The sequence below is a fragment of the Homarus americanus genome, unplaced genomic scaffold, assembly GCF_018991925.1.
Source record: "Homarus americanus isolate GMGI-L3 unplaced genomic scaffold, GMGI_Hamer_2.0 scaffold47967, whole genome shotgun sequence".
In the NCBI taxonomy this organism is placed as follows: domain Eukaryota; kingdom Metazoa; phylum Arthropoda; class Malacostraca; order Decapoda; family Nephropidae; genus Homarus; species Homarus americanus.
This window is the reverse complement of record NW_024731965.1, coordinates 2,392,303-2,409,009: the sequence shown is the minus strand read 5'-3', so window position 1 is coordinate 2,409,009 and position 16,707 is coordinate 2,392,303. Positions and strand designations below refer to the sequence as shown.

General features: G+C 41.0%; 1 protein-coding gene across 1 annotated transcript in view; it reads right to left on the bottom strand.

The window, feature by feature from the left end:
- Positions 1-6,231: 6,231 nt before the first annotated feature.
- The window catches only part of LOC121868105 (protein split ends-like), a 35,271-nt gene continuing 24,795 nt past the window's right edge, over positions 6,232-16,707 (bottom strand). The window contains exons 10-16 of the mRNA XM_042368375.1: positions 16,114-16,437; positions 14,318-14,390; positions 13,385-13,599; positions 12,528-12,773; positions 11,448-11,648; positions 10,227-10,385; positions 6,232-8,901 (exon numbers count right to left, since the gene is read on the bottom strand). Of these exons, the coding sequence (XP_042224309.1) occupies positions 8,773-8,901; positions 10,227-10,385; positions 11,448-11,648; positions 12,528-12,773; positions 13,385-13,599; positions 14,318-14,390; positions 16,114-16,437 (1,347 nt within the window). The 3' untranslated portion in view covers positions 6,232-8,772. The remainder of the gene's footprint in view (positions 8,902-10,226; positions 10,386-11,447; positions 11,649-12,527; positions 12,774-13,384; positions 13,600-14,317; positions 14,391-16,113; positions 16,438-16,707) is intronic.

Here is a 16,707-nt window from a genome sequence, read left to right as displayed (position 1 = left end):
TTCACCAAGATAAGTAAGACAGTGAATACATTTTCAGACCTCCTGTAAATACGCTTTCATAATATAGTATATTGTTCTTCACTTCTTTTAGGTCACAATAAACTTTAAATCACTTAGTCGTCATCAAACAACCATTTGCCACTTCCGGGATGACAAACCTGCCGGCGTTAAAATGATTCGCTCCGGCATGGTGTAACCTTGACGTCATAAGAAGGTAATGTTCCCATTGGCTAAAACTTACCCTTACGTATAACAAACAGCTTGTGATTGGTCACGGAATGTGGGCCGCCTGTATATAAAGCCCGGTAGACGGTCCAGAACACTAGTGCACGACGACGATACATCATTTGCTGTAGAGTTAAACCCTGCTCAATATTGTAAGTGGATTTTGAAATATTTGGTTATAAGTTGTTTGTTTGTGAATATGAAACCTTAGTTTGAACTTTCGCTTGACAAAAATGGTAAATTTTATTACTTTTTGGATATTAAGAAAACTTAACTTTTTAATTAAGTTTTGTGTTAGACCATTCCATCAGGATGAAACTACCTTAATCTTCTTGCTTTTTATTTGATCTCTAGAACGTAAGACCTATACGAGTTAACCGAGGAAGCTGCAGTGAGACCTGTACCCCATCAGATCGATTGGGAGATTCTACAAAAGGTTTCATGGGTTTCTAACTGTTGCTGGAGAACACCATCGGAAGAATTACTAGCCTATTCGAGCTCTACCGCGGTTAGTGGATTCTTTCCACAACTTGAGTAAGGAGATTCTTGTTCTCTAGTAAGTGTTAAACTACGAGCAATTTGTGTCGTCAAAAAGCTGGTTTCCAGCATCTTTGTTATTTCTTCAACCACCCCAGACTCCATTTGTGGATCGTAACCTGTGTCCAGGTGTATTCCCCGTAAAGTGCCGTGTTGTATTATATTCTGTGCAAGTAAACTCAAATGTGTACGGGTTGAGTACACATTGAATATACAATGTATGTAACCAATGAAAGTTTAATAAAATTACTCCATTTATATTTTAGGGAATAATCTAGTTCCTTGATTTAATGAATCAAAACCTTGAGTATAATAAAATCTGAAGTACGTCTGCCGTTTGTCCTGAAATACGCACTGTACTCTATGATATTAAACGCTTTCACCTCTTGGCAAATCCCGCTCTATTCGTCTTTAAATATGTTGACATTTTCACAACACAACCCAATGAATAAATGATGAAATTAATGTGCTGGTTTATGCTTTCCAGTAGGTTAAAATGCCCATTCTCGTACCCAGAATGGCCAAAAAAAAAAACGCATACTATATACTGTAGTTCGATTTTCACTGGTTTAAACTAATCTTTGTATTGTCTGATAACACCAGAAGTGGTAAAATACTCAATTCCAAACAAGATATTTGGAAATCTAACCTATGAATCCACATTTGAACTTCCATCTAAATATTGACTAGTTTTTCAATTTAACACGACCAATGTTCAGTCGAAATTTGGTTAAAATTATAGGTCTGGTCATGCAGTGAATTTAAGATTTGGAATCTGTTTGGACAATTCCAAAACCCTCTTCTTCTATTGCATTTCCGCCACAATGTATATTAGAGTATTTTAATCGAAAAATTGCCTTTTACTTGTTTAACATGGGAAAGGCTTTGAAATTGCATTAAAAAACAAATTGGGTTCAAGATGTAATGACCACGGTCGTGAACGTAAAATCGGACGATTCTTATTACGCTCAGAACACAAGATAAGAGAGCTGTGAACAAGGATATTTCCGGCAAGGTATAGTTAAGTGGGGAATGAAAGCGGAGGCTGGTTTGTGGGTTAACGTGTAGCTATGCCTTCTTTAACGAGGCGTTAGCTTTGTAGGAATTCGTGGTATAATGTTGTCTAGCACTCAGGATGGAAGGAAACTGTAATGTGGTTTTCTTGTATAAAATAAGTTATATGATAGACACTCTGGTGTTGGAGGTGCTGTGTGGTGAGGGGCTGCACTGTAGAGACATGCGGTGAGTAGCTTGTTGAAGGAGGTAGATGTGCAGGAGCTTCGTTAGAGAAGATGTTGCTTGTTGCTGGCCTCCTGGTTGAATGAATGTAACCGCTAGGAGTTTGCTGGAGGAGGTGTTGCTTGTTCAGGAAAATGGGCAGAATGAGAGTTGGTTGGTAAGGAGGCTCAGAGGACAGCTGGTGGGTCGCCATGCTCGCTGGCGGGAGGGAGGACCGCCAGGCAGGCGAGGAGAATCGAAGGGCGGGCAGGCAGCGGCGGAGGTGGTGTTGCTTGTTCAAGAAGAATGGTCAGAATGAATAGCACTGGAGAGACAGAGCTTATATACCCAGCAGCCGCTATGAGTCATGTTGGGAAAACCCGAGAAGTCGCCGGCCTTTTGGCTCGGTTGCTAGGATACGGGGGGCATTGGAATGCAGATACGCTTGGTTGCTAGGGAAGACTGTAACAGGTGGTGGCGTGGCTACGCAGTTGCAGGGGAGACGTCCACTACAATACTCCCCCTTCCCTCCAGGCGGTGTAGGAGACTTGTTGATTGTAGAGTTGCTTAGCACATGTGAGGCAGACCGGGCGGTGCATGCCTCATGTGAGACAACGGCGATGGCGTGATGAGCCGATCGCTGAAATACAACTGTCTAGATACACACTATCTGTGGGAGAAGGGAGAAAAAGGGTGTGTGGAGGCGATGAATGTTGTGCTTCCCTCACGACAGGTACAGGGTCGTCAGATGCACCTGCTGGGGTGTGTGGGGGCCTGGGTCAGGAGCAAGGGCTGCGTCAGCAGAAGCGGATTAGGGCTAGTGACATCAGCTGGGTCCACGACAGCAGCAGGGTGCAGGACATTAGCAGGGAGTACCTGAGGGAGAAAAGAGGAGTGTGGAGGCGATGGATGTTGTGTGCTTCCCTCACGGCAGGTACTGCTGGGCCGGGGTCGGCGTCTGAGGCAGGACGGGTGTGCTGGGATCGTAGGATGTGGTGCTTGGGGCAGGAAGAGGAGCCGGTGTCTGCTTGAAGACTGGGAGCATGATCAGTGTCTCCTCCATCCTGTGTGAGTGCTAATCTCCGGGAGTCACCATTGTAGGGGTATCGAGATATTAATGTTGTCTAGCACTCGGGATGGAAGGAAACTCTAATGTGGTTTTCTTGTATAATATATAAGTTATATGAAGACAGTCTGCTGCTGGAGATGCCGTGTGGTGGGGAGCTGCTCAGTAGAAGACGTTCGGTGAGTAGCGTATTGAAGGAGGTAGATGTGCAGGAGCTTCGTTAGGGAAGATGTTGCCTGTTGCTGGCCTCCTGGTTGAAATAAATGTTAACAGCGTGGAGCTTGCTGGAGGAGATGTTGCTTGTTCAGGAAGATGGGCAGAATGAGAGTTGGTTGGTGAGGAAGCTCAGAGGACAGCTGGTGGGTCGCCATGCTCGCTGGCGGGAGCGAGGACCGCCAGGCAGGCGAGGAGAAGCGGAGTTAGGCAGCCAGGCAGCGGCGGAGGAGGAGGAGGTGTTGCTTGTTCAAGAAGAATGGTCAGAATGAATCTCAATTCCAAATTTGTTGGGGATTACTGGCCTCTTCGCCGTTAGGCTATTTCGGCCGAAGCTGATTGGTTGGACTTCTTTCTTTTCTTGTTTCTTCTTTTGCTTTTCACTTTCCATTCTTCTTCTTCCTGGTCTTCTTCTGGGATATTCTCATACACGTCAATAAACGATGTTAAAGATAGTGTAATGAAATCGGGTTTCTTGATCTTGTTCTTGTCTTGCTTATTCTTGTCTTGCTTTTTCTTTTCTTGATTTTTCACCACAAGGAGGGCCTCCTTGTAGCTCAGTCTTTCTTTAGTCCGCAGCTTGGCCACCCTGCACTCCTCCCTCCACTTGGGACACTCCCGGTCGGAGGAGGAGTGAGGGCCACCACAAGCTGCGCACTTCTTCGCGGCCGCCAAGCAGTTAGCGTCAATGTGCCCGGGCGTCCCGCAGCTTGAACACACCTCCCGAGCACGACACTTCCGCGCCAGGTGGCCGTACTTCTGGCATTTGTAGCAACGAGTAGGTCTTCGCTGGTACGGTTTTACTGGGATTTTCTCCCAACCCAGCAAAACAGAGCCAGGAAGTTCCTTTGGGAAGCCAACAAGGGCAGCTGTGCTGGTCAGCTTCCTAACTATTTTGAGCTGATCTCCGATCAGCTCAGCAAGTTCTTGTTTTTCGAGATGTTCGATTTCTGTGTGGGAGATGACTCCCAAAACCAAGTTGTCCTGAAGGTAGGCTTCAACTTGGATCTCGATTCCATTGATTCTTCTTACGTTTTCCAATTGCTGGGCCTCTCCCCACTCCGCGAAGGTGACGATGAGGTCACCCCCGTGATTCCCGAGGAGTCAAAAAACTTCCTCAGGACAAGGAGGTTGAGTTCCTTGCGAGAAGGGCGCTTGACCGGAAACAGTCTAACGACCTTCGCCTGGTCGAAGGTGAACATGGTCACGCGGTACCTCGGGAGCAGGGAGAACCTACCTCGCCGAGGTTCAATTCTCAAGTGGACGATGAATCTCAATGGAGAGACAGAGCTTATATACCCAGCAGCCGCTATGAGTCGTGTTGGGAAAACCCGAGAACTCGCCGGTCTTTTGGCTCGGTTGCTAGGATACGGCGGGCATTGGAATGCGGATACGCTTGGTTGCTAGGGAAGACGGTAGCGGGTGGTGTGCAGCTACGCAGTTTGTAGGGGAGACGTCCACTACAACAGTATATAAGGTACAGTGTACAGTATAGTCTCCATTTACGCTGTCAATTGAACCCGTGGAGGTCTGCCTAAAACGAGAAACGCGTAAACGAAATGACAGAACATATGGGATTAATTGAAATAGAGACTGGGCTGACCCCCAAACTCCACTTTTTCCGACACAATACGTACGTTGTAGTAAAAATAGTATCTTAATTTTATGATGGTATGCACATAATTAATATTTAAGAGAAATATCAATAATATTAGGTTTTTTAACACTTACGTTAGTAGAAAACATGGCTGGGCACACGGGGATGGAGGGTTGGTTCCGAGGCAGAGGGCAGTAATCTGGCCCTCGCCTGTATCAATTGTATCACTATCCACCACAGAGGCTTGCAGGGCCTCTTTGTCCAACCCCTCAAAGTCCATATCCTCACTATCACCGACTTGGGCCAGCTGTGGTGGGTGGCGGGTGAAGAATTCGGTAATGTTTTGATGACTGGGCGACCTTGTGCGCTCCCTGCCCGCACCGCTTCCCGCGTATGGTCGAGCATGGACCGCGTGAATACAAAATGGAACGGCGCGTCTGGTCCTCTCCGGCCGCTTGCCGCTTAAATGATGAAATTTTCCGCATATTTCAAACATTTCATTCTGTGTCTGTCCATGCGAGATGCATAATTTAGACTAAAAAAAACTTTTTCCAGTGTAGTAATCAGAAAAATTCCAGGGATGGGAAAATTTGTCTCCATACCAGGAACCGTTCTGCGTCAAATATTCCAGCTAATGAAATATCACTTCTGTTTTCACTATATCAACCACTGGTCTCTGAACTGGTCAGTGGGTAGATGGACTAAGATGTAAAACTTTTCTTCCACTCAGTTTATATCCCAACATGTACAATACAGTACAGAAGACCAATAAATAATGTTGTTTTTGCCAATTTTAATACAGGCAACTTTATTATACTGTACGCTGATTTAGGCATCACGGATTGATTTTGACCATTTGCAGTAAACTTTGTAGGTTCCCCTCACAGAGAGAAGGACACACATACCGTATATTGTGTTCGAGTATTCGCTCGGACACAATACACGTCTCCTACGTCATTTGTTGCTATATTTGTCAGTTCGTGTTTTACGACTGTCAATTCCGATTGCAAAATGCTATTTATTGGTCTTTGTAGGCCACCACCAACTGAAAAATTGTCCCATTCAGGCCAAAAATGCTGTACCTTAGCTAGGTGAAAGACTTTAGCATTGAATCTAGGGTACACATATGTAAAACGACAAGTTTGGATGACAATCGTTGTTAGGTCTGGACAAAATGAACAGCTTGCAGCCATATTACACTATTATGGTTCTTCAAAATACAGAATTACAATTTTGGGCATACATGCGTACTGTATTGTATTTTAAGTCCCCTTTTCCCTAAATATCAAATTTTCAGAAAATATCTTAATAATCCCAACAGACAATTAGCAATAGGCACTGGAGGATATGGAGAAGGATTAATGAAACTAATTTATATATTTCATTGTGATCTTTATTGGGTTTTGAAATAATTTAAATTGGTCACTGGACTTTTCAATAAATTTTCTGACCAAAGAAGCTTCTAGAGAACTGAGGATCACAGCCTAAAAGTTTATTTAGACCTATTTACAAACGCCTCAGACACACCTCATGTCTCTTATGCAACACTTAACAAGTACACTTACATTTAAACACTTTTTCACATTTTCAAACTGTACATCAAAAATATATTTGCCACATGTTATACATAATATTAATAAAAAGTGAAAATAGAATTCCGCTAACTTCTTGAGCAAACATACAATAGAGTGAATTCTGCCGAGAAACCGAAAACAGTGCAGAAACAAGAAAGCCTTTCAACTCTAGACCAAATGGTTTGTGGTTTTCCTTTTAAAACCTATTGAAGAGTGGCGTAGCAGCGGCAGGCTAATCCGCATCAGGCGCCTTCTTATATTATGAGAATCTGTCTGACACCTTAATCGAGTGAAGAGTGTGACAGGCGAGCAAGGAACAAACAGCTGCTTTAAAGGAGGGAAGAAGAGAGATGGCCTAGTTTGCATGATCATTCTGCAAGCTTGTAGGAATCAAAAGAAAAGGAATATTCTAAAGGTTTAGTGTATTTTTTTTAGAAAAATACACATGCAACATATGCATGACAACAGTCATGGCAAACCATACATTACAAATAGAGAAAAAGCATCTAAGAGAGGCAGACACACATGTAATATAGGATGCCTTAGAGTAAGTGCTGCAGCAAGATAGCAGAAGGTTCCTGAGGGCTGTGCTGAGGAGCCAGGAAGAGGACGAGCACGAGCGAGGGAGAGACGCTAGGAGTGAGGGAGGTTAAAGACAGTGTATGCCAAGATAGTTCTTTATATTAGAGACACAAGTAAGTGGTGAGAGAGATGTATGTGTGTGTGCATCTGTTTGTAAAGAAGGAGGCAGAGCATCGCTTATGAGGGGGAGTATGCACGAGAAAGATGATATATGATGAACGAGATGACTGGTAATAAATAAATCAGGGTGACTTCATGCGTAGATCTGTACACACAATAACAATGGGCTGCACACAGCCACCCTGAGTGCAGTGTGCACACACAATCAACATTTGGGTGTACACACAGCTTCATCAGTGTTTGTGGATCAAGCTGTGTGTAGATCACCTATCATGATGGTGGTTGTGGCAGCTTCTTTAAGTACAATTCCACCAAAATGAACAGTAAAAAAGAATTACTCTACAATCAATATCAGTATATACAACTATACAGCTTGTCTAAACACCATAGGCGGCATACGGGCACCATTGGGCCCAGGGCTGGTTAGGCCACACAAAACTTTTGTGTCTTGCACAATTTACACAACACTCATACATCACTCATGTGAAGTTAGTCATGATATTGTTTATTTGGTATGTCCTTGGGTGCATGTCCTCAGAAGCAGTAGTGTAGCACAATAGACAAGGCCACAGCACCACACTTTGTGATAGTGGTGATGAACTCACATATTACAGGAACATCTGGCTGTTGCAAGCTGCACACACCAAACAGTCAAAACACAACAGTGACACAAACTTATCGCTTTCGCATTCTTCTAACACGACACCTGGTCCTGTCGAATGTTTCCTAAATGCTCGTCTTACTTTTCGATATTGTTTCGGTTTAAATTTGCTGTGAGGATCATGTTAGGACAAACACAAATTTCAGTTATCACCATCTGGAATTTACGCCACTTCCACTTTATACTACTTCCCTTCACTTCACTTTCACGACAGGTTTATGCTAATGCTTTGTACAAGTTGCCATCCACTTTCACTACACTTAATTTCTGCCAAATAGACATTTTCTTTCTTATTCTATATGCACATAATAAATTAACTCTTTTATCACATATAACGATGCTGTTCAAGTATATCTTACAGCATCCTTCTTAGTTTTAGTATACAGTACATTAGTCCATTTCACACTGTCTTTCTCGTACGTATTTACAGAGGCAAGATACTAAGTCACAATTCTTTATCAGTTTGACGAGTCATATTCAGAGTTTAATGAGTTCATTGTAGCTTTATAACTACACACAGTATGAGGAATGGAACTGGCACAGCTATTTCTATAACTGTGTAATCCATTCTCAGAGGACCATCTCACTTAACAATGATTATGATGAGTGAGGATTGTTACTTCGGTACAGTACGGTGGATTTAAAACTTTGTTATAATTTGAGGTTCAATGAACTTTAAGCATTTCTAATTTTCAGTCATTAAGCACAAAACAGATATGAAAGAGCTCAAGATGACTTTAAATTTATTGTTTAATGGTAATTAATTCTTTAATTTAATTTCTTGAGTTCTGAAAGTAGATTAACAAATCATATAGGTAATATTTAAGTCAACATCTGATTCTCTGTCTAAGTCGGGGTGTCGAGATTACCTTCGCGGTTGGACCCATAACACTGTAATCCTTTACGAAGAGCCTCATCGGCTGTTTGCACTCGATAACTATGCCTTTTAGAGTAAACTTTATGGTGGGTTTTCTTATGCTCAGCACGTAGCTATGACAACCAGGAGGTAGGAAATTTCTGCGACAAGGTGTAACAGATCAGGTGAGATTCGGGCCAAATTTTCATTGGCAAAATCACAGGGTGGGAAGATGTGGACCACGTACGCTGGCTGAAACACACGGAGAAGTGTATTAGACTAAAGATGCGAAACACTTTGTAATGAACTAATAAGAGAAAGAAAATAATTTGTTCAAAATATGTAACAGTAAAATTCCTCTCACCTCAAGGACATATACTGTACTGTATATGTTAGCAAAATCTGTTAAAAAATTTTTTTTGATGAAAACTGTCATCCTGAAACAAAGAATGGTAAAGACTACATACTGTAATTACAATTCCGTGAATGATACGTGATACATCCACGAGACTTTCACATCAACATATAAACTACAGTAATTGGCATCATCATTCTTGAAACTGAAATTTCCTCAAGTCTGAAAGAATGTAATACCTGTAGTTACGCAAAACATGCACAGAGAGATTACAAGTTATGGAATGAAAGCAAAAAAATTAAATTCACATGTAGACGACACTGTACCCTGCAACGCCCTTGCCAATACTGCACTAATAATTTCAAATATGGATACCTGTGAAGAGGCCCCATATAACTGTAAATGCTACGGAAGACAGCACAATGTCCAGCTTGACGGGAACATCCAACTACTTTCCACTTGTTCAACAGAGCTAATACTGTATATGAAACTACCCAACACCTCTGGATCCTCTCAAGGCATTTATTAATTATTTGATATGTTTTCACTTCCACCCAGGTACACCTAAACATACCCAAGACACCTGGTTAATAGTTGTCGATTAATATAAGAGTATTACATTAATGCTCTTTAATGAAACGCAATATAATTCATATCAACATACCAGCACTACATGTGAAGAGGGACACGGATGACTTCTCATGGTTTATGGGCCAGTTATTTTTTTTATCTTAATAGGAAGTGACACTATACTGTACTGCAGTAGATCTAATATACTGTATAGTCGACCTTCAACTAAAGTTCATTCCGAATTTCCTGGAGTGAAGCACGAGCACCAAGTCCCACAGTCAGTCATAATGATTGGTCTTGTTGTTATCTTTATGTAGGGAGACTTGAAACAAGAATCTGAATTTCTCTCACTCTGTCTCTCTCTCTCTCTCTCACACAATTGTTGACTTTATACTGTAACAGATATGTTCTATTACAATATTCCCTCCCATAACCAAGGCACTGAATCTGCAACCCCTGTCAATTCACAAGGGCATCAAGTAAGGAAGGATTCTCTTAAAGCATGTTATATGCCTTAATAGTAGTAGATGTGTAATATACATAAACTATTATGCTTCATTTGTAGTAGTGTTCAGTTAGTAAGCACAAACAATGCTCTCATGTAACAGGATAAAACAAGTAAAATACAGTAAAGAATAACTGGGATACCAACTTGTTGTGTTCCTGGTGCTGAAACATTGACTATCCCGGCAGCCTGCTTAACCACAAGATAATTTATTATGCCGTTACGGAGACTGTTCTGCTGCTGCATGAAGTCAAAGGAATCTCGGCCGTGTGGTAGTGCCAGCAGCATGCAATGTTCTGCTTCCATCTGTGAGACAGTTTCATATAAATGTGTCATCCTCAACATAATCATCCATCAACTATCATATATTAAGATGACCAAGTATAAAAAATACTAGACTTTCCTTATCAGTCATGTTGCTGGAGTGCTCTTACAATATATTACTATAAATGTATATAGTTAATAACTTTTTCCTTAGAGAAATGTTACTCTTTGGAAGAATATACGAAAGATGTATATAATTGGCCTCTACTGGAGGTTTATCATGATATACACTACACTACACTATACAATACACAACAGTTATTGTGACAGACTTCTGATTAAAAATACAAGACACAATCCTGAATTCCATGACAAAGGTTTTTTTGTTACAACTTAATTTCAATGTCATAGAATAAAGAATACTGTATGCTTCAGTAATTTTTTTCATGTTGTGATTCAAGATTATGACAATATTTACAAGGTCAGGAATAAAAACCAACTGTCTGTATTGCAACAATATTTCAAGGATAATTTTTTGGTGAAACAAAATGTATCATCTACAGCAGTTTGGTCAATTTGTTAACCTTTTATTTAACCTGGTCTGACCCCCCCCCCCCAAGTACAGATAAATCTTGAGGTAATTTGAAACCAGAGCCATCAAGGGTAAAGTCCATGAAGTGAGAAGGCCTTTTCTCTTATCAGTATTTCTGACACATCTGAGCTCTGAATAGGTAACCCACACGTGTACTAGTATGTGAAGAAACCCTCTTGATTAATTAAGCAGGGGAGCCCTAGGCATGTGCACCATAAAAAAAATATATATCTCCCATTCTAACTATATATTAACAGGTTCAAAAGACACAATGGACAGGGAACAGACACGGGACCATTCTTATCTCTCCCTCATGGGTTAGACATAATAATGAAAGAGGGAAAACATTGCTGAAGGGCAATATACTGTACAATTACACCAACATCATCATCAATGGAACAAATGACATTTACGTGAAACCTACTATGATTGGTGTTTTAATTGGGATAAAAAAGGATAGAGAGAGAGAGAGAAAAAAGGTAATAAAATGGACAAGACACTATGCACAGTACCTGAATCTTCCTAGCCACTCCCTCAAGCTGAGTTTGTTCAAGTCTCATTCTTTGTCCAATACGGATGGGGGAGGTGGTACCATCAGGATGTACACGTAAAGCACCGCGGGCAACCTCACTGCTGCCAGACACATACAGCATCTGCACAGCTGCGTGATCTTGCTTTAAGCCTAGCAGGCCTGCCCACGTCACATCAGACCCCTGGAAAAGCATTTAAAACAACTCAAACTTTGTTATAAAGGCACATTAAATACTCAGCTATAACACCTATAACTTCCACCTCTCCCCAAGTACACAGTTAATCATGCCAGTTTCTTTTAAACAAGATGAAAATTAAACTATGAAATCCTATTTTGCTTGTGTGTAAAGACCCAAAAATACTATGCAGTAATTTTATAATAATTAGTCTCACAATCACTAGGTTTTGACAGCATAAACAGTAAGATTTATGAGCAGATCGTGTAAAAATCTTTATAAGTGCAAGGAAACTATTTACAGTATAATATAATTATTTATACCATCATCTCATAGTAAGCTTGTTGTCAAAAGCAATTACCACAGTAAAACATATCTTTTAGAACAGTAAGAATGAATGGAGTGTGTGTGTGTTCACCCTTCATTAACTAGGAAAAGGCTTAAAAGAGTTTAAATTTGTGTGTGTGGATGTGTATGCTAACCCAGAAGACCTGTAAAATCCATCTAGTCAATATTTTAATTTTCAAAAGTACCCCCAGCAGTGCACACCATACATACAACACTAATGATCAAACGACTTAATGAAGCACAGTTACAGAAGCTCACTCTGCCTGGTACACTGACAAACCGTAGTAAGAAGGAAACTAACCAGCAGAGGAAGTCTTGGAGTTTAAGAAGATGAAGGACCACAAAATTGTTAGTCTCAATGAAAAAACAACAACTGTAACAATGTAAATCACAAAAATATGTCTATGGTATATCCTGCTCTAACAAACAAAACTTACCCTAACTTATAAACCAAGACTAACAAAGCACATTAAAATACCCGAAATCAACGAGACCAAGATTGTCAAGTAACACCCCTTTACCTGCACAGTTCCTCACCTGTTGCTGGAGTAACATCTGTAACTGCGGTGGAATCTGTGTAGTAAATTGTTGTGGAGAAATTTGTACCATTGACGGGTGGTGGACTTCAGTAGGGGGAATGGTTGGGTAGACATGGGCAGCAGCTGATGGTGACGAGATACGACTTCTAGCTTCGTGTTCGGCAGTCCCAGGAGCTCCGGGTGTGCCAGTGCGACCGGGAGGATAGTAGTAGCGGTCGTACAGTCGAGTATACACCATGGCCACCTGCAAATCCCATTGATCAACATCAATTATTATGAGATCTTGGACAAAATTTACCTGTGTTTAAAATCTATCATACTAACAGTCACTGAGCACCAACAAGGAAAGTCCCCTCAGACCTGGCTTGGCCCCGCCCAAGGGCCGTCTTGCTCTCCAAGGAAAATTTTAATTATATTCCTTTTTCATATAAATGAATTTGGATTTAGTGAGAACATCTCAATAGTATTTTTACTATGCATAATTAAACAAAATGATAAGTATTCATCTAATTTCATCATTCCCATTGCCTATCATTTATAAACTGAATAGCAGCAAGGAAGTAAGTCATATTGCTAGCAGCCACACGGTCCACACAGGACAGATGCAAATTGAAAAAATAAACGTATTGGAACGTGTTCCATCTGTTACAGCACCACCTGGTGGCACCACGGTGGAGCAGGATTTTGACCCTTACTCTTTGCATGTAATGGTGTTGCCCCTTAAGCAAAATCTGAAATGATGCCCCTGCCTCATGAACCTATAAAACATAAAAGCCTGTCATGATCTGTGTAGTAATGATATTTGCCTTAATGTGTCTAGCCACAGAATATGTTAGGTTATGTTAAAAGTTCTACCTGCGGGGAGTCGGTAGAGCGGTCGTGGTGTGGAGAGGCCAGCACATGAGGCGAAGACTGACCACGCGGAGCTAAGGTTGCGGGAGCACCGCTTGGTCTTGGAGGGAACTCGGCCGGGCCTGGAGTGCCAGTCCCAGACCTTGGTTCAAGCTTCTCCGTTTCACCCTTCTCTAACTTCATATCAAGTGGCAATGGTGTTATTATCTTTTCACCTCCTGGAGAAGAAAAATATTTAGTAGAGAACATTCTTATAACACGAGTAACTTATCATACAAGTAACAATAATAAAATATAAAAAATATAGAAATTCCAAGTCAATGCTTTATGATACTGTATAGTCTATGACAGAGTTAACAAAAGAAAGTCCATGTACAGCTATATTAAGTACTGGTACATTAGTTCCTATTGTACAGCTAAATACAGTACTATGATTAGACTCTGAACTCATTAATGCTGACGACCCTTTTACACAAAGCATCAGTCAAGTTTTCAATCTCTCCCTTCTACTGTACCAATTATCTAATACAAATATACAATATTCACTCACTCTAACCACATTAGTTCCTTCTACAATCACATAATGCTTCAGTACTCCACCTTTCCATTCATCAACTAAATCTTTCAACATAAAATTACAAATTCTATTTTCTGTCCATCACCAACTTGTCTCTCACTGTCACCTCACATGGACAGGGGTTGTATAACTTGGTCCACTACTAGAGCTACAATTACCATAACAACAGATCATCTACTACATGTAATCAACTGCCTTCAAATCACAAATGCAACTTATATACCATAAAAATTTAGTTGATTTCGAATGATCCAATTACTTTATATCCCCCATTAACAATAACACCACAGGGACACTTAAGATCATTCACATACAGAACATATAATCCCACCATTAAAACAGAGTCAATACCAACTTACCATAGATACCATAGTACTGTGAGGAGTACATGTGTGGTAGGTATGGAGGAGGTACCCCTCTCATCATCTCACCCTGCAAGATAAACGTTCACTTGTATTATAAGTTTTAAAGCAAGAGAAGACATCTAATGGTACTCAAGAGGTCATTAACATCATCATTAAATGTGTATATATAAATGTACAGGTGTGTAGGCATGTACATTATGGGGTGACAGCCATTTAGACTAGAGAAACTACATACTGCACTGGCCGTAGAACAGAAGCGATGTAGAGCCGTAGAGCAAAAAAGGAGAAGCGGACACTAGTAGCCAGGAACAGTAATGAACTGAACAACAAGGCCTACAAACCTAACACTCTTTATCTTGGGTGAAGGAGGAAAGTGTACTATACATAAACTGAGTGTGAGGGACAGAGTTAACATCAGGATGGTGTAAATGAAACAAAAGTTGTGGGGATGATATGTGCCAAGAAAGTTCCTATAACATTGAAGAAAAAATACATTACCTGAGACCAAAGATAAGAATGTTAAAGGAACATGGAAGGAGTCAGTGGTCTGTGTTGCTGCAGCTTTGGCCCCAAGACATTATCAACCCAGACACTAAAACAAACAGATGCAACACACCACAACACAACTCTAACCTACACCAAAAAAAATCCACCTTAGTCTCCTGACCCAAATACTGTACAGTACTCAAATAAACCAACACCACAGCTTCTCCATGCATAGACTCCAACCAAACAACATATAGTGAATGCACCACCAGCAACCACTCTCCTCAGAGATATATGACAGCACAGTAAAGTGAATCTTCTCACAGTGTGTCATGGTCACCACCTTTCTCTAAATCAATATTAAAATAATATCCAATTCAACCAACAACCACTAATTCACATTGCAATGCTTCAAAATGACTTCCATTAAAAACAGCTGGGAGCCACTGGCAGGGGTTAAAACATGTTAGCTCCATCAGCCTCACCTAACAACAAGAGGACACTGCTGCCATTTGGTTCACTTTGAGTAACTGAACAACCATAGTTAAGACATACACAATGACTCGGCTTTATAGTAATGAATATGTTGGCTTTTACACTGATCTTTGTCAATACTAACCGTACATGTGAACTATTTAAATGGTAACAAATGAGGTTTGTAAGTATTGTCTAGTATTTTATATGTCAAAAATTTCCACTGCCACCCACGACATAAAGAATGACAACAACCACAGCAATCTAGATGGTACAAAACTAAGTTAAATATTACAAGATCCACAAAGGTAGAAAACAGAGACAGAGACAGATACTATACCTGAGGAAAAGCCACACCTAATAACACTAAAACACTTCTTGAAAACATATTAATTAACAACTCACTTACAAGGACAGTCATATAGTACAACAATAACTAGGTAACACATTTAGTATCAACTCCGTACATCATACAGGTTCACAAGCACAATTTGTCTTTTAAGAATTGTTCAAGTTCTTCTAACATGATTCAGCTTACAACATTACCCATGCTACATCAATAAAACATACAAGCAAACTACAAGTGTTTTGTGCATTCTGTAGAGGCTTGTCACTTTAAATTATCAAGGACCTAAAGTATGAAGAATTATCATAAAATGATACCCACACATTAAAATGTCTCTAAACAAAGTAGCAACAATAACATAACCACCATTCTCTGTATCCCAAGTATGACATCACATTCATGAAACCATTAGGCTGTCACCTCAGTTATGTCAATGTAATAACAAGGAGAAGCGCAAGTGCATGGGACAGGCAAGGGCACTGACCTGCAGGGTGTGCTGGTGGGCAGGTGGGGGAGTGTGGGCAGAGGGAGGGGTGGACAATGGTGGAGAGGTAAGGTAGCGTTCCCCACCACCAACACCAGGACCACCGCCACCACCAGTGCCACCACCCCCACCACCACCACCACTAGCATTAATCTGTGATGGATGGTGGGGGTGGTGGAGAGCCACAGGCTGTTGCTGGTACTCTCCTACATCCCCTGCATGGTAGTAGTGAGCCAGTCCACCCTTGGGGGCAGCTGAGACAGAGGAGGCAGGCATGGGGGCAGCCGCACTGTGACTGTGGGCAGCAGCAGCAGCAACAGCATGCTGAAAACACCACAACCACAAGTTAGTTGGCAGAGAAGCACCACACCAACAACATGCACACCTTTTCAGCCTAATAATTAAAGCAACATTAAATTCATGCAACCATGTTAAATTCATCTGAACGTACGGTAAAGCAGAAAAGCAAAATCGGAAACATGCAAGAAACAAAAAGCAACTTATATAAAAATCTGTATTTTTGTCACACGCTTTACAGTGAATTATGAGAAGAAATATCTAACAGCCACACATTAAAAGTGACAGTAGTTACCT